At 50.6% G+C, this 23,301-nt stretch overlaps 1 protein-coding gene across 3 annotated transcripts in view; it reads left to right on the top strand.

Annotated features, from left to right (window-relative positions):
• Positions 1-23,301, top strand: part of SLC19A1 (solute carrier family 19 member 1) — a 35,195-nt gene that overhangs the window by 4,649 nt on the left and 7,245 nt on the right. For 2 of the 3 annotated variants that reach the window (XM_005282635.5, XM_005282638.5), the window contains exons 2-3: positions 9,864-10,190; positions 22,554-23,298. In XM_005282635.5, coding sequence (XP_005282692.2) covers positions 10,014-10,190; positions 22,554-23,298 — 922 coding nt within the window. In that variant the 5' untranslated portion in view covers positions 9,864-10,013. Of the gene's footprint in view, positions 1-4,478; positions 4,603-9,863; positions 10,191-22,553; positions 23,299-23,301 lie in introns of all 3 variants that reach the window. The other variant, XM_065562231.1, reaches the window with a different exon arrangement.

The raw sequence follows: 23,301 nt of genomic DNA, 5'->3' as shown, positions 1-23,301 counted from the left end.
ACACTTAGTAAAAGAATAAATGGTGAATAAAGTGTCTCAAACCAAAGCCCTGAAGGTGCCTGTAGGTTTCCGCTGGTCCCTTGATTTGCTTTGTCAGCTCTGCACAAGAAGCTCTGATCTTCAGCTGCTTACACAGCGTGCAATTTTGCTTACACAAGTAGTGCCATGGACTTTGGCCAGATTATCCATGTGTATAAGCATGTGCAGGACGGGGGCCTTTAGACATAATCTGCAAATGTGATGACCTAAGAAATGCCAGCTGCCTCCCCATGGCTTCCTTCTCTTTGTTCTTCAGGTTTCTGACATGAACGTTCCTGGCTGAGCCTGTGGCACAGCCAGGAAGCTGGCCACGCTCCTCGTTTGCATCTCAGCGAGCCTCATGGTGCGCAAACTTCTGCATGGAACTGCAAGCTTCCCACATTCGTTCAGTCTGCTCTAGTGATCATCAGCCTGTTGTTGCTTGGAATGTTTGCCCTCGTGGGCAGTGGCCGTCTGGGGTCTGAGCATTACCTGTCCCCCTTAGAGATGGTTCTCCGAGAAGAGAGCTGTGGTGTGTGGGTTGGTGAGAGTAGGGAAGCTTGTGCTGCCCCTGTTATGTGGACTCCAGTCACCGAGGCTCTTTGCTGCTGGGCTCGGGGACTGTCAGCCCAGCACCTTCCACCTGCATGACATGCACTGAAATGGCTGGTCTGCATCAGTTAACTCACCTATAGGTGTCTAATCCATTAAAGAGCAGTGACTCACCCTCTCTGTCTGTGGAGCTGGTTCTGCTGTGGGTCAGCTGGTACCGAAGGGTTCTCTACACTGCAAAGTGCACCCTTGAACTGAAGATACAGCTTTAAACTGGTGCCAAAGGCTTGGGGGGTACCCTGAATTCAGTTTAAACCAGGTGTACTTCGGTTTAGCTTAAGTCAGTTTGGAACAGGTTTAAGCTAAATTGAAAGAAGCCACCCTTGAACTGAAGGCAGAGTGTCCACCGAAAAACTGATTTAAGTTATATCAGTGCCACTTCTGCCATTGGGACTGTTCTGAAAAGAGTAACCATACGCCAAACGCCAGCCCAGTATCAGTACTGAGAGTCAATGAAAGATAGTACTAAAAACAATGCATGAGATTTACAAAATACCAGACAAGAGGAACAAAGCTATGTGGAGATATGGGGGGCAGCCACCCCGCTGTTATCTGATTCATGCACAAGCCTGATCCGCTTACATCTAATAAATAATAGCAGCAGGTCTAAACCCCAGGAAAAGGCCTTGAGATAACAGCAAAACATTCCTCCTACCCTGTAGCAGGACGGGCCAGCTTCTCAGCTGTGCACTTCACAGGCTGCCGCTCAGTGGGAAGGATGGTGGTTTTTCATGGTCATGGAATGTTTTTGCAGCTTTCTTGAGCTCACAGACGGCCAAGAATGGCCTTGCCCAAATGTCAGGCATTGTGTGTGTGTGTGTGTTGGGGGCAGACAGAGGGAAGAAGTTCTCACCATCCCATTGGAATGGCTATGCTGGGTCAGATCAATGGTCCATCTCGCCCGATATCCTGTCTTCAGACAGTGGCCAATGCCAGGTGCTTCAGAGGGAATGAACAGAACAGGGCAATTTATCGAGTGCTCCATCCCCTGTCATCCACTCCCAGCTTCTGGCAAATAGGCTAGGAACACCCAGAGCATGGGGTTGCATCCATGACCATCTTGACTAATAGCCAGTGACCTTTATCTAGTTGTTTTGTGAACTTTGTTATAGTTTTCACCTTCACAACATCCCCCTGGTAACCAATTCCACAGGTTGACTGTGTGTTGTGTTAAGACGTACTTCCTTTTGTTTGTTTTAAACCTGCTGCCTATTAATGTCATTGGGTGACCCCTGGTACTTATGTTATGTCAAGGAGTAAATAACCCTCCTTATTCGCTTTCTTCACACCATCCTTGATTTTATAGACCTCTATCATATCTCCCCCCTCCCCCCCACCCCCCGGTCATCTCTTTTTCTAGCTGAACAATCCCAGTCTTTTTAATCTCTCCTCCTATGGAAGCTGTTCCATACCCCTGATCATTTTTGTTGTCCTTCTCTGAACCTTTTCCAATTCTGATGTATCTTTTTTGAGATGGGGTGACCAGAACTGCACACAGTATTCAAGGTGTGGGTGTACCATGGATTTATATGGAGATATTATGATATTTTCTGTCTTATTATTTATCCTAATGGTTCCTAACATTCTGTTAGGTTTTTTGACTGCCACTGCACATTGAGTGGATGTTTTCAGAGAACAGCTAATTTAGACCCAATTATTTTATATGTAGAGTTGGGATTATGTTTTCCAATGTGCATTACTTTGCATTTATCAGCATTGAATTTCATCTGCCACTTTGTTGCCCAGTCACCCAGTTTTGAGAGATCCCTTTGTAACTCTTCACAGTCTGTTTTGGACTTAACTGTCCTGAGTAATTTTGTATCATCTGCAAATTTTGCTACCTCACTGTTTACCCCTTTTTCCAGATTATTTATGAATATGTTGAACTGCACTGGTCCCAGTAGAGGCCCACTGTTTACCTCTCTCCATTCTGAAATCTGACCATTTATTCCTACTCTTTGTTTCCTGTCTTTTAACCAGTTACAGATCCATGAGAGGACCTACCCTCTTATTCTATGACTGCTTACTTTGCTTAAGAGCCTTTGGTGAGGGACCTTGTCAAAGATTTTCTGAAAGTTCAAGTACGCTATATCCACTGGATTACCCTTGTCCCCTCAAAGAATTCTAATAGATTGGTGAGGCATGATTTCCCTTTACAAAAACGATGTTGACTCTTTCCCAACAAATCATGTTAATCTATGTGTGATAATTCTGTTCTCTACTATAGTTTCAACCAATTTTCCTGGTACTGAAGTTAGGCTTACCAGTCTTAATTGCCAGGATCACCTCTGGAGCCTTTTTAAAAAATTGGCATCACATTAGCTATCCTCCAGTCATCTGGTACAGAAGCTGATTGAAATGATAGGTTACAGACTACAGTTAGTAGTTCTGAAGGAACTCAAATGTGAAATTGCAGAACTCTTGGGTGAATACCATCTGGTCCTGGTTACTTATTACCATTTAATTTATCAATTTGTTCCAATTTGCTCCTCTACTGACATCTAAATCTGGGACAGTTCCTCAGATTTGTCACCTAAAAAGAATGGGTCAGGTGTGGAAATCTCCCTGACATCCTCTGCAGTGAAGACTGATTCAAATAATTCATTTAGCGTCTCTGCAGTGGCCTTGTCTTCCATGAGTTCTCGGCGTCACCACTGTCCAGTGGCCCCCTGATTATTTGGCAGGCTTCTGACATAATTTAAAAAAATTGCTGTTAGTTTTTCAGTCTTTTGCTAGTTGCTCTTCAAATTCTTTTTTTGCCTGCCTAATTGTACTTTAACTTTAGCTTATGCTTCTATTTTTCTCAGTAGGATTTAACTTCCAATTTTGAAAGGATTCCTTTTTGCCTCAGACTGTTTCTTTTACTTCGTTATTTGGCCATGGTGGCACTTATTTGGTCTTCTTACTGTGTTTTTTAATTTGGGGCATACATTTAATTTGAGCCTCTATTATGGTATTTTTAAAAGTTTCCATGCAGCTTGTAGGCATTTCACTTTTGTGGCTGTACCTTTTAATGTCCATGTCCATTTAACTAGCTTCCTCTTTCTGAAGTTTAATGCTACTGTGGTATTCCCCCTCCCCCAAAGGATATTTAATTTAATTATATTATGGTCACTATTATCGAGGGGTTCTCTTGGATCAGATCCTGTGCCCCACTTAGGACTAAATCAAGAATTGCCTCTCCTCTTGTGGGTTGCAGGACCAGCTGCTCCAAGAAGCAGTCATTTAAGGTGTCTAAAAACTTTCTCTGCCCTCTTCCGCCCCCCCCCCCCCCAAATCCTGAGGTGACATAAATATATGGAGATATACCTATATCATAGAACTGGAAGGGACCCCGAAAGGTCATCGAGTCCAGCCCTCTGCTTTCACTAGCAGGACTGATTTTGCCCCAGATCCCTACGTGGCCCCCTCAAGGATTGAGCTCACAGCCCTGGGTTTAGCAGGCCAATGCTCGAACCACTGAGCAATCCCTCCCCCCAATGTACTCAGTCAATATAGGGATAGTTGAAATCCCCCATTATTATTGAGTTTTTTATTTTAATTGCCTCTCTAATCTCCCTGGGCATTTCACAGTCACCTCACCATCCTGGTCAGGTGGTTGGTAGTGTATTCTTACTGTTATATTCTTATTATTCAAGCATGGAATTACTATCCCTAGAGATTATACAGAACTGTTGAACGTCAAGGTAGATACGGAGAGGAGTTGCTAAGACTGAATGTTGCATGCACATGGATGCAGATTGAAGTGTGTCCATGCCCCTCTCCTAGTTACTCATGGAGCCCTCAAATGCACCGTGCCTGGTAGAGACCTTTAACTGTAGAGTGATTGCAATGCTACGTTCCTTCAGGGACTGACATCTCTAAAGTGTGCCCAGTCTGTGACGGTGCAGGGACCAGGACCCAGCCTCTAGTTCTGCAACTTGCCACTCTGTGACCAAGTGAGGATGGCCTGTCAGCTGGTATGTCACAAGGGTGAGTTTGTGAGTGTGTGGCAGAAGGACCAGCATCCGAGCTTAGGGTGACCAGATGTCCCAATTTTATAGGGACAGTCCCGATTTTTGGGTCTTTTTCATATATAGGTTCCTATTACTCCCCACCCCCGTCCCGATTTTTCACACTTGCTGTCTGGGCACCCTATCCGAGCTAGGAGTGAGGGTCTAACTGCCTTGAGAGGGCAGGAGTTGGACAGATAATTGGCCAAGGTCCCTCCCTCAGAAGCCAAAGGAGTCCCCTCACCAGAGATAAATTGGGCCCTAGGTGTCTGATTTGCCCAGGTTAGGCCCGACTGCAGTGATCCGGTTTGTCATTTGTCAGGGATCTATAGACTTATTGATCAATGAGGAGATAAGTAAGAACTTCTCTCATCTGCTTACTGGTGGAGTTCAGTGTATTTGTGGGGAGTGGGCAGGGCTGTCCGAACCAGATACAGTCAAAAGTTGTCGGTTTTACCTTAAACTGATGGATAAAGTTACCTGCATATTAGAAGGGTTTCCTCCCCTGCCCACAGTAGGAAATATCTCCTGCACTGCAAGTCCCAGGGAATGTTGGGTATCTGCTGTACTTGGCAGGTGTATAAGGGCTGTTGCGGTAGGTAGAGTCTATATTGTAGGGTGATGGTGATGTCATTTGTCTTTCCCTCTTTCCGGTCCCAAGGGATTTAAATCGATGAGGTCATGGGATAGGAAGTAAGTTCACAAATCTTGTTCTGGGCATTATTCCAAATAAGAGCATACTGAGCAGAACATTTGCTGAAGAGGTCTGGAGATCAGGGGCAGGCAAACTTTTTGGCCTGAGGGCCTCATTGGGTTTCAGAAATTGTATGGAGGGGCGGTTAGGGGAAGCTGCACCTCCCCAAACAGGCAAGCGTGACCCAGCCTCCACCCCCCCAGCCTCTCACCCCCTGACAGCCCCCCCGGGACTCCTGCCCCATCCAACCACCCTGTTCCCTGATGGCCCCCCCTGCCCCAACCCCCCCCGCTCCCTGTCCCCTGACCGCCCCCAGATGCCCCGCCCCTAACTGCCCCCCCGCTGCCCCATCCAACCCCCCTCTCATTCCTGACTGCCCCTCCCGACCCCTGCCCCATCCAACCACCCCTTCTCTCTGACCGCCCCGGAACCCCTGCCCCCATTCAACCCCCCTGTTCCCCGCCCTCTGACTGCCCCAACCCCTATCCACGTTCCCTGACCCCCCCCCCCCGAACTCCCCTGCCCTCTATCCAACCCCCCTTCCCCGCTCCCTGCCCCCTTACCGTGCCGGTGGCTGGCGGCGCGGCTGCACCATGACAGGCAGCCACGCCTCCCAGCTGGAGCCAGCCACACACCACGCAACACAGAGCACTGGGTCACGCCAGGCTCTGCCGCTGCGCTGCCCCAGGAGCTTGCCGCCCAGAGCATTGCGCGGGTGGCGCAGTGAGCTGAGGCTGCGGGGGAGGGAGAACAGCAGGGGAGGGGCTGGGGGCTAGCCGCCTGGGCCAGGAGCTCAGGGGCTGTGGAGAGCGGTGCCGTGGGCCGGATGTGGCCCGCGGGCCGTAGTTTTCCCACCTCTGCTGTAGATGCTGAAAGATTTGGACCCCCTTCCTAAGGAATTGACCAATGCCCTTTACTTAGATTCTGAACTGGATGTCGGGATTTCTAGTTACCTTATTTGTTGAGTGGATGCGATGGTCCTGCTTTGAGCAGGGGGTTGGACTAGATGACCTCTTGAGGTCCCTTCCAACCCTGATATTCTATGATTCTATGATTTAGCACTAACACTTTACTCACTGAACCCCCTTAAGTCTTGCTTTTGCCAAACCACAAATTTAGCTAACTCTCTCACACATCCCCCCTGCCTCTGGCCCAGCAATCTCACTCCATTTCTCAGGAAAGATTTAAGGGCAGAGAGACCTCAAAAACCAGTCTTACAGAATGCACTATATTTGAATTCTCTGAAGAACAGCTAAACTACACATGTCAAAATAAATGAATACTTGTCATGCAGTCGGTTTAATTGTTTTAACTGGGTTTGTTTGCGTACTTACTAATCTGGTGATCTCAAAAGTTCTCCCAGTCATTAGTGTCCATTTTACTATTTTTTCATTCCCCTTTGTCTTGTTTATTAAAAAAAGATCTATCAATTCCAAAAAGTTAGTACTAGAGCTGGTCAGGACTGTTTTGACAAAATGATTTTTTCAGAAAATGCCAGTTCATCAAAACCAAAACATTTTGTGAGAAAGGGTTAGTTTGAATCAATTTTCCAACTTGAAAAAATATCCAAAAATTGTCAAAACATTGCAATTTAAACAAAAATTCCATTTTTCTAGTTTGAAATTACTTTTTGTTTTGAAGCCTAGCCAATTATGGTAAAAAAAAATAATAATTTTTTTTTTGGTTAAATGGCCACAATTAAAAAGGAATCAATCCAGTTGACCTGAACCAGTTTGGTTTTTTAGATTTTTGATTTGCAAAAACTTTCAAGAGTATGATTTTTCATCCTGAATTGAGATGGGAAATGTTTTTGAAATTTACAGGCACTTTCTAAAGAGAACTGCAGATTGTAATTCTCTCATGATCTGAGCTTCCCAGCACATCCCTTTGAGGGCATCCCAACCAAGTGTTCACATTAGCAGGCGATCATCTTTCCTAGCCTGAGGTATGGTGGGAGAAGTAATATCTTTTGTTAGACCAATTTCTATTGGTGAAAGAGACAAGCTTTCAAGCTTACACAGACTTCTTTTTCATAGGTAAGCATAAAAGCTTCTCTTTCACCAACAGAAGTGAGGGCAATACAAAATACCTCACTCGCCTTGTCTCTCTAATATCCTGGGACCCACATGGCTGCAACAACATTGCAAACAGTTATAAAGCTATGTCTATTGCCTGTTGTTGGGGGACAAGTTCTCAGAAAGTGCTCAGTGATGGATCTGGTTCTGAATAATTAGGGTGTTTGCCTGTAAGAAGAGATGTGAATTTTGAGCTGTAAAGCTTTGCAAACAGAAGAATTTTGAAAACCACAACAGACTGCACAGGCCCCCATGCATCTGCAATTTTTTAAACTAGAGGTGCTGAATGGCTTATAGTGCTGCAATAGGGGACCAGGTAAAAAGCTCACAGATGGAACTTTGTGTGGGCGTTCACTTGTGACATGGTGTGAAAATGGCTCTCTTGTGAATTAGAATCCCACGGGATCCTCCCCTGTCTTCTCCTTTCCTGTTCTGTCCTGGGGGCCATGTGTACTCTGCAGCGTTGTGTTCTGGGATGCTAAGCATTTTGTGGTGGCCACTTACAGACCTGCTAGTAGCAGCTGGTAAGGAGATGTCAGTCTGCAGGAATGCTGTAGGGGCACCAAGTGGATCATCCTACAGATGTTGTAAGATGCATGCTGGGTGCTGTAAATACCATTTGCTCATAAGAGCTGATCACTTTTTTTTTTTTGAACAAAATGTGACCTTTATTTGAAACCAAAACTTCTGCAAGAAGCTTTTAGGGTCCCCCCCCCATTTTCTGGATTTTTGTTTTTGTGTTGTTCCTATCTCCCATTTTATCACTAAATGCAATAAAATGAATTATGTCTGTGGGGTATTTTTTTCCCTTTTTCATTTTTTTGTTGTTGACAGTCTAGCTCTTCAAAACATCCTCGCATTTGGAGAACATTAGTGACAAAAGGAAAAATGGAAAAGTGAAGGGGAAAATCCCTAACCATCATTCATTTTTTTCCCACAGGCAACTTTAATCTGGCGTTTCCTAACTTTTGCAATCTTAATAATGTTCTTTGAACACAATTTTTGTGTGGGGTGTGTGTGTATATACCAGGGATTGGCAACCTTTGGCACGCGGCCCGCCCCATTTACTTGCCGCGTCTGCAGGTTCGGCTGATCGCGGCTCCCACTGGCTGTGGTTCGCTGTCCCAGGCCAATGGGGGCTGCATGAAGCGGGGGCCATCACATCCCTCGGCCCGCGCTGCTTCCCGCAGCCCCCATTGGCCTGGGACGGCAAATTGCGGCCAGTGGGAGCCACAATCGGCCGAACCTGCGGACGCGGCAGGTAAACAAACCGGCCCGGCCCACCCCACCTGGGCGCTTATCCTGGCGGGCCGCATGCCAAAGGTTGCCGATCCCTGGTATATACGTATGGGGGTGGGGGTGAGGTGGAGAGAAGATCATTAAAGGGGAAACTAGCTCTTTGCAAATCTGTCTAATGTCCCTACAGCCAATATGTTACATGGGCAGCTACACTCTGCATGCACACATGAACTTTTAACTTGGATTCCCAATCTGCGCTAAAGTCAGTCAGATCCCAATAGCACAGGTGCTGGAACTAGAGGTGCTGGGGGTTCTGCAGCACCCCCTGACTTGAAGTGGTTTCCATTATATCCCGGGTTTACCGTGTGGTTCAGTGGCGTTCAGCCCCTCCACTATAAAAATTGTTCCGACATCCCTGCCCAATAGTTACTGTATGTGCACAACTCCGTATCTGCTGTCTTCACTGGGAACACTTACTCTTGAGTCAGTTGAATTCTTTTTTCCTCTCTGTGGAATTAGCGATCTCATTGTGATGAGTGCGAGGCCACTAGTTTAATAGTCTGTATTTTGAACGGGGCTCAAGAGGAAACAAGTACGTTTTTAAAGAACAAGCCTATAATACTTAACAGTGGTCCTGCTTTGAGCAGGGGGTTGGACTAGATACCTCCTGAGGTCCCTTCCAACCCTGAGATTCTAGGATTCTGTGGTGTCACTAGTAGGAAATTATAGAAACGGTGCTACTAACCTACAGACTATTGAATAGAGAATGGTAACCATCCTACAGCATTCTATAGTGGGGCTTTGATTCCCTGTTAAATTCGGTGAGACTGAGTCATTGCAACATTCCCATTCCTCTGGCAGAAGCCCCTTTGCCTCCCCGGAATTCAGCACCTTGGGAAGTAAAACTTTCCAGCAGAGGGAAACAAACCAATCTGCCTGGCTTTTTGGTGGAACAGGTGGTGTTAGTTAAAGAGTGAGGCAAAGGAACAAGCAAACCCCTGTAAACCAGACTTACTGAGGTTTGCAATTTATTTTACTTAGTTCTTAAACATCCTCTGAGAATACCCATCTATTTGTGCTGCCCGCGTCTTCAAAGGAAGAGTGTATCAGCTTTTTTGTTTTTGCGTCTTTGCAGCTAGAAAAAACATATACTAGAGAGAAAGTTCAGGGTGTTTGTTTGCAATTATTTTGCAGAGGAATTTGATTTGTTGCCAAACTCTGCTATATCCACAGAAATTCCAGCAGCACCGAGATCTATGTCTGGGAGATTCTCTGCAGCAAGGAGACAGAGAGACTGGCCTGAAGGTGGCTCGCCCTGACTGACAGCCACCTGGGAAAAGGTCCTTTCCCTCTGATGCACCAGAGAGGGGCGACGGCAGAGCCATGTCTGTCGTGGATGATGGTTCTCTAAAGCACCCCCCGGAGTCTGTAGTGGACCAGCGCTGGAAGTTCCTCGTCTTCTACCTCTGTTTTTATGGCTTCATGACCCAGATCAGACCTGGGGAGAGCTTCATCACCCCCTACTTGCTGGGAGCTGACAAGAACTTCACCACAGTAGAGGTGAGTTTGCAGTGTGTCTCTCCACCTCCTGCACCATGCAGCTGTCATGCACCTGGCTCTGGAGAGCAGCAGTCTGCAACACGCACTCCTTTTCAGCATCTCCTTAAGGGCATTAGGCTCCTGTAAACACTGCTCCCGTGGGACTGCCACAGGGGTCACTGAAGTGATTCTCTCTGGCGGATGGGAGAGCAGTAAGTGCTGAGATGAAGCAATGGGTGGGAGGTGAGAACAGCTACCTGCTAATGATGCAAATCTGTGAAGTGGGACAGCACCGGGCTGGAGTGAGAGGTACATCCGTCCGGGACAGGTGTGCTCTCTGTACCAGCAATTCAGAGCCCTCTCCCACCTGCTAGGCCAGTGGCTGACCCTTACGTCCGTTTGCGTAGTATGCGCAATTCCTTGTGTTTGTCACACAACCAGACAGTGCTTTTCTCAAGCAGCAAGAGTGCCCCAGCGCATCTGCAGGGGTGTTGGGAGTTCTGTGTGCTAGCCCCCTGGTGGGTTACGGGGTTTGCTCTTACATGGATAGCAAACTACTGCCCATTTGCACATGGCTCAAGAGCTCTGAAGGCTGATGGCACCTCGGGGCAAGGGGTCCATCTGGGAGGCTGTCAGTGAACAGGGGGCTCCGCACCAGTGTTATCCAATGGTGTGAGGGGACACTGTCTGCGCATACATATGCTACATTAGGGTCTGGAGGCAACACCGCTGCCACGTTCTTCACATGAGGCATTCTCAGCCCCTTTGTAAGAGCCGTTCCCTCTGGGCGCTCGGTGTATCTCACTGAGCCGTGGAAAGGCCACAGGAGGTGCACTCTGTACCTGTGCCCACAAATAGAGCTCGCCCCGTGGCCACCCACATGTGGGGTCTGAGTTACACTGAGCTGGTTTTTAAATGTGAGAGCTGGGCCAAGGTAGCCCAAGCTAAGACTCTGCTCCCTGTAAAATCCTCTGCGTTTAGGGGAGATGTTTGAGACCCCCATGTCCTGATGGATCCTGCTTCCCCCCATGCTGTCCCGCTGCCCTCCCCATCCCTGAGTCCAGAGCTGTTAGTTCCTGATGCGGCTGCCCAGCCCAGCCAATGAAAATGAGAAATGCATGGTCAGAGATGGCGAAGTGCAGCGAGACACAGCCCTGCCTCTCTGACACGCTGCGTCAGGTTTCTAGGGGAGGCGTCTGAGTCGCTGTAGTTCTGCAGTGCCAGCCGGGATAGTGCCGTGACTGGGGGCAGTCTGAGGTGCACGTTTCACACATGGCTTGTCAGGGGAGGGAGAGGCTGTAACATCCTCTCTGTGATCAGCCAAAGGGCTCCTCAGCACGGCCCAGTGCTACCGAGAGGGATCGGCGTTGGGGCTTGTGCTCAGGGCGCTCGGTGGAAAGGAGTGAGGGGGGAGCCAGGCAGAGAGGGCACAGAGAGGGGTGGGTGGGGAGACAGCGATGGGCTGTGGTGCAGGAAGCACTGGTGATGGCCTGGCACAGCTCCCCCCCATTGCCCACGTTCTCATCTGAGTCTGGCCAGCCCAGAGAAGACAGCTGGGAGCTGTGGGTACAGAGGAGGCTGCTATCAGTAGCAGGGAAGGGTGTGTACTTTGGTTCTGCTGGGCCCACAGCTCCCTCACCCCCTAGGGTGACCAGATGTCCCGATTTTATAGGGACAGTCCTGATTTTTTGGTCTTTTTCTTGTATAGGCTCCTATTACCCCGCACCCCCCATCCCGATTTTTCACACTTGCTGTCTGGTCACCCTACCACCCCTCCAACCCAGTGGGGATGGTCTGTGTGCCAGACCCCGGTGCTGGATTTGGGCACTCCTAGGCTGTGGGGGGAGCAGCAGTACAGCAGGCTAGGGGCCGACATAGTTTCCAGCTAGCCCAACTGTCATCCCTGGTGCCAGCATGATCGCTCTGTGGGGTGTTGGGGGGTTTGGTTTCCTCACTCCTCAATCCAGTTTCCTTCTTTGATAGGGTTACAGGGCTAGTGGGCGGGGGGAGCAATAGACGTGACATATTGTGATTTCAGTCAGACTGTGGATACATTCCCACGTGACCGTCTCCTAGACAAGCTAGGGAAATCGGGTCTAGATGAAATTCCTGTAAGGCAAGTGCGGAACTGGCTGAAAGACTGTACTGAAAGCTAGTTTTCAATGGTTCCCTGACAAACTGGCAGGGTATATTTAGTGGGGTCCCCTGGAGGAGAGTCCTGCCTACGGTAATAGTCCATATTTTCATTCATGACTTGTATAATGCAGTGGAGAGTATGCGTATGAAGTGTGCACTTGACACCAAGCTGGGAAGAGTTGCAAGCAGTTTGGCAGACAGGATTAGGATGACGTTGACAAAGTAGAGAATTGATCTGAAATCAACAAGATGAAATTCAGCAAAGACAAGTGCAAAGTACTTCACTTGGGAAGCAAAAATCAAATGTATACTTCTGAAATGGGGAAGAACAGGCTAGGGGTAGTTCTCCCGAAAAGGATCGGGCAGGGGGTGTTAGTGTGTCACAAACTGAATGTGAGTCAATAACATGATGTGGTTGTGAATTAGGCTAATATCATTCTAGGGTGTATTAACAGGAATGTTGGATGTAAGACATCGGAGGCAATTGTCCTGCTCTGCTTAGCACTGGTGAGGTCTTAGCTGGAGAACTGTGTTTAATTCTTAGATTCATGGAGTCTAAGCCAGAAGGGACCATTCTGATCATCCAGTCTGACGTCCTGTACCGCACAGGCCAGAGACCTGCCCCCAAAATCATTTCTTAGAGCAGATCTTTGAGAAAAACATCCAATCTTGATTTAAAAATTGTCAGTGATGGAGAATCCACCACGACCTCTGGTAAATTGTTCTAATGGTTAATTACTGTCACCACTAATAATGTACACCTTTATTTCCACTCTGAATTGGTCTAGCTTCAGCTTCCAACCATTGGATCATGTTAGACCTTTCTTTGCTAGATTGAAGAACCCATTAAATATTTGTTCCCCATATAGGTGTTTATAGACTGTGATCAAATCATCCCTTAATTTTCTTTTTGTTAAGTGAATAGATCGTGCTCCTTGAATGTATAAGGCAGATTTTCTAATCCTTTCATCATTCTCGTGGCTCTTCTCGGACCCCTCTCCACTTTATCAACATCCTTTTTGAATTGTGGGCACCAGAACTGGATGCAGGATTCCAGCTGCGGTCGCACTAGTGCCAAATGCAGAGGTAAAATAACCTTTCTACTCCTACTGGAGATTCCTCTATTTATGCATCCCAGGATCACATTAACTCTTTTGGCCCACTGGGAAATCAAGTTCAACTCATTATCCACCATGACCTCCAAATCTTTTTCTGAGTCCCTGCTTCCCAGGATAGAGTCCCCCATCCTGTAAGTATGGCCCACATTCTTTGTTCCTAGTTTTGTACATTTACATTTAGCCAAATTAAAATGCTTTTTGTTTGCTTGCATCCAGTTTACCAAGCGATATAGACCTCTCTCAATCAGTGTCCTCTTCTTTAGTTACCACTCCTCCATAAACTTTATCAGTGATGATTTTATGTTTTTGTTCTAGGCATTGATAAAGATGTTACATAGTGTAGGGCCAAGAACTGATCTCTGCAGGATCTCATAGGAAACAGACCTGGTCAATGACAATTCCCCTTCTATGGTTACATTTTGAGACTTATCAGTTAGCCAGTTTTTCATCCATTCCATGTGTGCCATGTTCATTTTATATTGATCTATATTTTTAATCAGAATGTCACGTGGTTCCAAGTAAAACACTTTACAGAAATCTAAGTATATTATATCAACATTATTACCTTTATCAATGAAACTTATAATCTCATCTGAAAAAAGACATCATTAGTTTGACAGGATAGATCCCCGCTGCACTGAGGAGTGTCTCAGATGAATGGCTAGACAACGCCAAGGAAAAGAAGTATCATGTTAACCGCACAGTCCCCTGAGCTAGAGCGAAGGAGACTCTGTACCCATCCCCTGCTGCCATTGCCCTACCCCTGCCGGCCCCTCCCAGAGAGTAATGGGGTCATGTGCTTCCATGGGCCTTTCATCTGAGGTTATCCAACCCCCTGACATAAGTGGGTCAATATTGTTCCTGCTCCTCTGTCCCCGCACCTGCTGCTGTTGCAAACAGGCCCCCTTGGGGGGGGGGCAGGTGAGGGAGGGGAAAGGGAACAGGCCCTGTGGGGGAGGGGAGCAACAGGTGGGCAGTACATTGAATGAGCGCAGGCTGAGAGTTTACTTTCTGCCCTGGGCCCTGAGCTGCCAAGGGGCCAGATGACGCCCAGCGCCTCTGTGAATACTGGCTGAATGCTGGTAACGTCCCCCTCACACTGATAAGGAGAGTCCTTTTATCCCCCTTTGGTGACAATAGAAAACAAACCCCTGCTGGCTGACTGGGGCGTTGGCGAGGAGCGGTACCGCAGCGCCGTGGGGCGTTGGCGAGGAGCGGTACCGCAGCGCCGGCCCTTGGAGACGTTCTCTGCTTAGGACAGTGCACAGTGCGCGCTCTCACAGTGCAGCCTCCACGCTGGAGTAGTTACTCTCAGGAATCGCAGCCCTGATGCAATTACATGGCACAGCCCTGGAGGGGGAACTGCCAAAGAAACCCACCGCAGGAGCATTTAACCTCAGAAAGGGGAATTGCACAGACGTGAGGGGGCTCGTTAAATGGAAATTAAAGGCAACGTGCCAGGGTGAAATGCCAGCAAAGCGCACAGAGACTGTTTAAAAACACCATACTAGAGGCTCACACTACATGTATCCCGCAAACAAACAAAAAACAGTAAGAGGATCAGAAAAATGCCACCATGGCTAAACAGCTGAGTAAAAGAGGCACTTAGAGGCCAAAAGGCCTCTCTGCAGCCTGTTCCTTCCCTCTCAGGGGCCTGGCTTTGCACTGGAGGATTCCAGGGTGGGGGGTTGCACAGAACACCCTGGCAGAGATACTGCAGCCAATTGAAAAACACAGAAAAGGATTTGCCCAAATCTAGCAGTGTTTCGCATTGTGCTGGGCTTGGGAATGTGCCGACGGACTCATTCCTGCGCTGGAAACATCGTGCTTTTGGAGGAAATGTTTGTGAAATCGGAATTTTGGAAAAGTGGAGATTTTCAATATTGAACAACTCTCTCCCCCCCCACACACACCCCATCTGACTAAACTGGAAAATACAGATTGTCAACACAACCCCCCAATCGTGGAAATTTAAACAACCCCCACCACCCTTACGGTGTCCAAGCTGGCAACATTGTGGGGTTGAAGCTGGACAAATTTTTGGAAAAACAATTTAAAAAAAATGATTTTGCAAAAATATCTTCCTTTGGACAAAGGCCAGATTTGAAATGTTCTATTTGGTTTGCAGCACCAACAGACCCATGTGATCATCTGGATTGTATAATTATCACCCCATAAACGAACCTGGCCCTGCTTTCCTTGTGGCTTAGGCTTTAACCCAGTTAATGGCCATAACAAGCAGTTTGTGCTTCTCTGGAAAGCCTTGGCTGGAGTGCACCTGGCCAAATGTGGTCTGCCATGAGGGTTAGAGTGTGCTGAGGGCTGGTGCAGAACACCGCATGGACTAGCTCCGTACTCTTCTCACGCAGCAGGACCTCCCTTCTGCCTCGCTTCCCAAGAGGTCAAATTTCAGAGCCATCAGCTGTGGCTTCCTGTGTGAGCAGTTTGGATATGTGCTGAGGAAGGAGGAAAAACAAGGAGCTTATACAGAAAGAAACATGTTTACAAAGGGCTTTTAAAATGTGCCCGTTTTAGTTAACCTTTCTGTGCCCAATGCCTGTGCAGAGCCTCGCCAGAGGGTACCAGCAGAGCCCCATAGAAACAGGCCTCTCACTCCTGTCTGATTGATGCACTGGCGAACGCGGCCCTGCCAGTCAGTGCGTTTGCCCTAGCTCTCAGGGATTACACCAACAGTACGGGGGGGGTAGGTGTCATGCCGGGGACTACATGAGTCCAGCCGAGATGATCTACTGGTCGCGGGTGCCTGAAAATCGCTGGATACACTTTTAGTTTGGAGAGTGTCTTCCGTCTGAGCCACAGCCCAAAGTGCTTTGCAGGATCCACTCACGGCAGCACGAGGGGCAGGACTAGGGATGGGAGGCGAGGGGGCTGTGCTGTTGGCCTCGTGGGCTGAGCACGGGATTGCTGCTCTCTCTGGCTCACTCCCCGTCCTGGGCAGGGAACAACTCGCCTGGGAACTCTGCACGGTTATCAGGCCACGGGGTCAGCAATCCTGGCCGGCTGGGGAGATTCAGAAGTATGGGGAGGCAGGGCCGGGGCGTCCAGTCTTTCTGAGGACAGGGAGTATCCCTTACCCTGATGCCTGCACCTTCCTGCTGGTGATAGTCGGGAGGGGAGATGACCTCTGGGCACTCTCCTTGGTAACGCTGTCCAGCAACACGCTCCACTCTGGTGACTAGAGGGCTGTATTCTCTTGTGCCTGCACTGACTTGCTGGGACGGTGGCTGCTGGCATCCCTGTGAGGTGTCCAAAGTGCTGATCAATTAGGGAACGTGCTCGTTTAAAGTTGTGCAATGCTCCCGTCTAACGTTGTTTGGCAGCCGCCTGCTTTGTCCACTGCTTGCCGGAAGAGCAGCCCGTTGCAGCTAGCTGGTGGGGGCTTGGAACCAGGGTGGACCGGCAGCCCCCCTATCAGCTCCCCCTATCAGCTCCCTGCTCCCCTAAGTTCCCTGTGCGGCAGCTGCCCAGCAGGCTATCAATTGCCAGGCAGTTCAGCTGTCCCTCTTCCCCCTGCCATGTGCTGTTGCTGCCCTGTGCCTTGGAGCTGCTCCCGGGAGCCTCCTGCTTGCTGTGCAGGGGAGGAAGGGAGGGGGCTAATGTCAGGTGTGACAGCTTGGAGCTGGAGCAGCTTGGCTGGAGGGCACCCATGGCTGGGGTCTTCACTGTCTCCTGGTAAAGTCACATTCACTTCTCCTGTTCTCCTGCCTTCCTCCGGGCCAGGCTTCCCCATGCCAGTTACTGGCCTAGGCAGGCAGCTTAGGAATGGCTGGATGAGCACACTAGCCAGAGCCCCTTCTATTGTTTATTGTGCTAGAGCAGTGCCTGGGGCCTGAGGGAGAGCAGGCCACGTTGTGCTAGGAGCTGTACATGCATGCAGGGAGGGGTGGGCTCTGTTTTATAGGGGGGCACTGAGATGCAGAGAGAGAGAGGGCAGATTTTCCAAAGATCGCTCCCAGGGCACACCTCTGTGTTACTGCGGGGTTTGGGCCCGGGCAGGAAGCTATGAGGGTCCTGTGCTAACATGGGCACTGGCAGAGCTGGTGAGGGCCCGTTCCAGGCCCTTTTTCTGAGTCTGTGCCGGTTAGGGGAACCCTTTGCCTTTCTCTCTAAGCTCTGGAGTCGAAGCTTGCCTGCCCGCCCACCGCTGCCCTGGGTCCTGGCTCTGCTGCGCTCCTCCTCTTTGCTGGTGATTACCCAGAAGCCAATGCCCCCCTCGTGGAGTTGTGCAGGGAGATCAGGCAGAGAGGCCACTGCGTCCGAATGCAAACCCGAACCAATGAGCCATGTGGCCTTCCCCTAGAATCTGCTGCCACCGCTACAAAGATGAGGGGAGACAAGGGTGTGTGTGTGTGTGTGTGCGTGTGCGTGTGCAGAGTTTGTTTGCTGCTGTGCACCTGGCCTGCGCTTCCCCTCTGCACTAGGGTGCTTCCGCCTCCCTGGACTGCCTCGGCAGGCTGCCTCGCTCTCCCTCTCCCACCTGTCACCCCCTCTCTCCAGTGTTGGGGAAAGCTGGGAGCAGGCCATCCAGCTCTCTCCTGGCCTCTGGGAGAGGGGGAGACTTTACACTGCTTAAAATACCAATGGCGACTCTTCACGTTCCCCTGGGCAAGCCTCAGTCGCAGAGTTTAGCCCCGTCGGCGCAGCACTGTGTCCTGGGCTGTCAGCCCACACTGAGCTCCCTGCACACGTGCACACACACCAGTGCCAGCAGCAGAAGCGGGCTCTGACACGCGCAGGCCCGGCAGTCACTCCTTCAGTAGAGTGGCCTGGTGGAAGCGTATGATGGTTCTGCCTCAAGATTGCTCTCTTCTCCCATGGCTGTGAGTCCTTCCCCCTCTATCTCACCAGTCCCTCTCAGTCCAGGCCTCCCCCACGGACAGTGCTGTGTGTTCACTGTCTGCAGTGCTTGTACACACCGGGCTCTGGCATGGTGGCCCTTGCCCTGAGGCAGTCTCTGACCCTGCAGAGGCGCTCGGAAGCAATGGGGGGTGCAAGGCATTCCCGTGCTGTGGTGCTCTGCACCACGGGCAGGAACATGGGCTTTGCATGGGAGAGGACTTAGGCTCCGTGCTAGCATGCCTGTGGGGGGGCCAGGCTGGGACCCCATGCTGATGATTTTCATGCAAAGGAATGCTGAGTTCCAGGCAAAAGTGTCAGCCTGGGGGTTAGCCGAGCTCTGGGCCCAGCACAAAGTAGGCTGTTGAATTCACTGAGATAAGGGACCCAGGATTTCATTAAGAGGCTTGGCCTCAATAATGAAGCTGCTGTGAGCGGCATGCTGGATCTGCATATGTAGGGCCCAAACTGTTACCGTGATTCTAAGAACCCAAAGTTCTTGGTAGCTGTTATTCTTAGCGAGGCGGTGCAGGCAGAACTCACTGGAGACACGGCCGTCCGACCGATCGATGGCTGGCACAACGGCACAGTACAAGAGCGCTGTCACTCTATTTAGTCGCAAGCCCTTCCACACGTCTGCAACAATTAGTAAAACACCCCACAATCAATAACTACCGAAGGCTGGAGCTGGCTTCGAGTGGTATAAGGACAGCCGGTCGATTGGCCAGTCTTTTGCCTGCCGTTGGGGATCCTATCATGTGCCCACGAAGTGCTCCCGCAGAGTCCACCGACCCCAGACTGTCTCTCCTTGTTTGTTTGGCTTAGTGTAACAACAGGTCAATAAAAAAACTTGTTAAACAGTTTCAAAGTTTAAATGAGGTTTCCTCAAACCATTAGTTAGATGTGTTTCTGCAGAGTCCGCATGTCTTGAGGGCCCTGACAAACACATCCCAAAAAGCAGACGTCGATCATCTTCCTGTTTTTCTAAAACACATACCTCAGCAATTTCACCAGAGCTCTTACCAGGAAGGACAGTGGCTCCCCTCCCTCCTACACCCCCCCCCCCCCGCTTGCTCAGCTATGCTAAGGCTGTTGCAGAGGCCTGCTAAAATCTACTGATTTCGCTGCTTTTAGCAATAAGGATGCTAATCAATATTCCAATTATTGGTAGTGCTAGTCCGTCAAGATCTCCCCATACAAAAGGACACGGTTTTGCATGCATCACCCATTTTCCCACTGGCTCCAGCAGAACCTCTGAGAGCCAGTGTTTGCCCCTGGCTTTCACAGACAGGCTGTGCTGGAATAAACCTGCTGCTCCCCCACGCGCTGCTCGGTGCTGGCCGGTCATCTCCATTTGAAAGGGACCCCACCGCATTCAGTAGAGGGGTGTTACTGGGTGCAAGGTCATTGAGAAGGGCAGTCTAAGCCCTTCCCCAGTTCCCACTGCATCATGTACTTTTATTGACTGAAAGAGGCTTGTGAATATGTCTGCCCGTGGCGGGGGGGTGGCTGCAGCAGATCCAGTCTGATCACAGGCCATCCCGCCCACTCGCCACCTGAACAGGGGAGTGTTTGGCAGGGAGCAAGGCCCTGAATCATCCCCCCCTTTGGATGTGCCCTGGTGTAGGGAGTGGAGATGCTTCTATGACAAAGCGCAGTATCAGCTGGCTATGGGACAACAGGCTCCTGTGAGACACTATCGCTTGGGGGAGTGCCCTGTAACCCCCATGTTTCTATTTATGTATAATTGTGATCTTGTATATAAAGCATGCCTTGTAAGACTTCAGGGGAAAGGTTATGAGCTGCTGAAAGTCACTGTTCTATCTAAATATGTATATCATTAGTGCATATGAAGTTGTGAGATTGTGTTGTATGGTCGTCAGTAAAACAGGCTGTAAGTTGGGGAATCGACCAGATATTATCTCCCCAGAGACAACAGCAAGAAAAGTAACTAATGTCCGGGCAGGTGTCGGACAACCATCAACAGCCATTGTCCAGTAAGGGAGCTACAAATCAATGACTCACCTGCATAAGGCCATACTAGGGGAATTGCTCAACCTTGCCTGCGGACTCAGCAATGCCCCCCAGACATGCCTGGACTTGTGTTCTCCAAGCACATGGACTGAGGCTTTGGCTACCCTGACGCTGTACAGCGCTGCAACTTGCACTCAGAGAGGTGGAGTACATACGCGCTGGTGGCGCGACTACACTCGTGCTTCACAGCGCTGCCGCGGCCAAGTGTAGTCAAGCCCTAAGGGTATAAAACAGAACCGGGGGCCCCATGCTTGGCCTTTCTCCTTCCCCCACCTACATTGCAACTAGCAACAAGGATACTGAGAACACTGAAAACTCCAACAGAGGAGACTGGCCCAGGTTTCAAGGGTGATACCTATGTACTATGAACTGCAATATCCGGCAGGGTGAGAAAACTGCTTAATCTAGTTATTGCCCAGTCTAACAGGGTTGAGAGTTTAGACGGCGGGCTTGTATGTTCTTTTTTTTTTGGTAAGCACTCTGACTTTTTGCCTATCACTTAAAATCTATCTTTTATAGTCAATAAACTTGTTTTACTGTTTATCTTTAGCAGTGAGTTTGCCTGAAGTGGTTGGTAAATCTGTTCAGGTTTACAAAGGCTGGTGTCTAGCCACTCTCCATTGATGAAGTGGTGAACCAATTAATAAACTTGCACTGCTCGTCTTGAGCAGTGCAAGATGGTATATTCCTGAGGTACAAGGCTGGGAGCTGGGGCAGTTTGGTTGGTGCCTTTCTCTGTGTGATCCATGAGTGGCTGTGGGAGCATTCATGCAATCTATACTCCTGGGGGAATTCTGCGCCACTGTGCATGCACAGAATTTATGTCCCCTGCCGACTTTCTAATGGGGAAGCAAAGGGAAGCCACAAGAGCGGTCATGTGACCCTCCCCAGCAGTATGTTTTGGGTGCCCAGGGAAGCCGGCAGAGAGGTAAACTGTGGGGAGGAGGCGGGACGGGGGAAGACTCGGCTGGTGGCTCCTCCCCTGAGATGGGCTCAGCTGCTTCTCCTGGCTGGGCTGGGGAGGACGGGACTTCCTTTTCTCTTGCACAGCATCCGGGGCCAGGTCAGACCCACCCCCAGATTTCTCGCTGGCTGCAGGACCAGGAAGCTCTGCAAACTCCCCTCCCACCCCCCGCTTCCTGCAGCCATTGCTTCTTAGCTGCAGGGGGAGGGATCCCTGTACAGGGAGCTGCTCCACCATCTGCCCAACCCCTGTGCATCCAAACCCCCTCATCCCCAGACCCTCCTGCAGAGCCTCACCCCCCCCCCCCCGCACTCAGAACCCCCCCGCGATGAGCCCTACTCCTCCTGCACCTGGATCCCCACCCCACTGAACCCCACTTCCCCAGCATCTGGACACCCCCATTAAGCTCCCAACACCCAGATCCTCTGCCGCACTCTATTCCCCCCACCCAGACTCTCCCCCTGCTGAGCCCCAACCACCTTCACCTGGACCCCTCCTGCAGAGTCCCATTACCATTGCACCCAGACCCCCCAACAAGCCCCTGTGCATCCAGATTCCCCTGCACCCAGAACCTCGCCTGGCCGAGCTCTTGGCTACTATGCTGGAAGCCCTGTCTGGGTGCTGAGGAATTTGGGGTTTGCTGAAGTGCCCAACCATCAGGGCCCCAGAGCACGCTGGCTTCCAAGGCTCAGCTTGTGCAGTCCTGTCACTAGAGCAGTGAGGCCCAAACTTTTCCTCTGGCCCCCCACCCCCACCCCCAGTAATAGAATGTGTCTGTGCCCCCACCCCGGGCCTGCAGGGGAGTGATGGTGGCCGGGAGCTGAAAGCAGGGGCCTGTGGCCGAGTCACTGTTGGGAGCAGGGCCGTGGCTGGGGCTGAGGGCCAGGAGCAGAGCTGGGGGCAGAGTGAGGCTGAGAGGTGCTCCCTCCCCACCCCTTTGTGGGGGCTGGCCCGGGCCCCACCCTGCCCCCCTGGATGTTTCTCTGTGCCCCCCCCAAAGTTTGGGGACCACCGAGATAGAGCAATGCTGGGAAAAGGACAGAGCAAAGTTGTGATGGGTGGCTAAAGCGAGGGGCCAGGATCCGTATCCAGGCCTCTCGGGCTGCCTGCTCCCAGCAGCTGCGGAGCACCCCAGTCAGACGGCATTGCCGCCACCAGCCTGCCCCGCATCCTAGCGTCCCTGGCTCTGTAGCCGTCGTGCGGCGTCGGGAAGGTGAGCATTGAGGCTCCGAGCTTGCCTGGTTCCTGCTCCCACTGGTTTGCTGTGTCTTGCAGGTGACCAACGAGATCACTCCCGTCCTGTCCTACTCCTACATGGCCGTGCTGGTGCCCATCTTCCTGCTGACGGATTACCTGCGCTACAAGCCGGTGCTGGTGCTGCAAAGCCTGAGCCACATCTCCATTTGGCTCCTGTTGATCTTCGGCACCAGTATCCTGGCCATGCAGTTCATGGAGTTCTTCTACGGCATCACCATGGCGGCCCGCGTGGCCTACTCCTCCTACATCTTCTCCCTGGTCACCCCCTCGCACTACCAGCGCATGGCCGGCTACTCCCGCTCTGCCGTGCTGATGGGAGTCTTCACCAGCTCGGTGCTGGGGCAGCTCTGCGTCACCGTGGGCGGGGTGCCCTTCATGACGCTCAACTATGTCTCGCTGGGGTTCATGCTCTTTGGGCTCCTCCTGACGCTCTTCCTGGAGCAGCCCAAGCGAAGCCTCTTCTTCAACCAGAGTGGTGGCCCCCCCCCCTCTGAGCTGGACAGGATGCACCCAGTCGGGGACAAGCCCGTGCCCCCCGCGCCCTCCCACTGGCGCAGCTCGGCCCTCTTCCGTATGCTGAGGGAGCTCGGCATTATCGCCAAGCTACCCCAGCTGCGGCTCTGGTCCCTCTGGTGGATCTTCAACTCTGCCGGCTACTATCTCATGCTCTATTACGTGCAGCTCCTGTGGAATGAGATTTACCCTACCACGGACAACCGCAAGGTCTACAACGGCGGGGTGGACGCCGCCTCAACACTGCTCGGTA

Source organism: Chrysemys picta, chromosome 11, assembly GCF_011386835.1.
Source record: "Chrysemys picta bellii isolate R12L10 chromosome 11, ASM1138683v2, whole genome shotgun sequence".
Taxonomy (NCBI): Eukaryota; Metazoa; Chordata; order Testudines; family Emydidae; genus Chrysemys; species Chrysemys picta.
The sequence above is the reverse complement of the archived record's forward strand: the minus strand, read 5'-3'. Positions and strand labels throughout refer to the sequence as shown.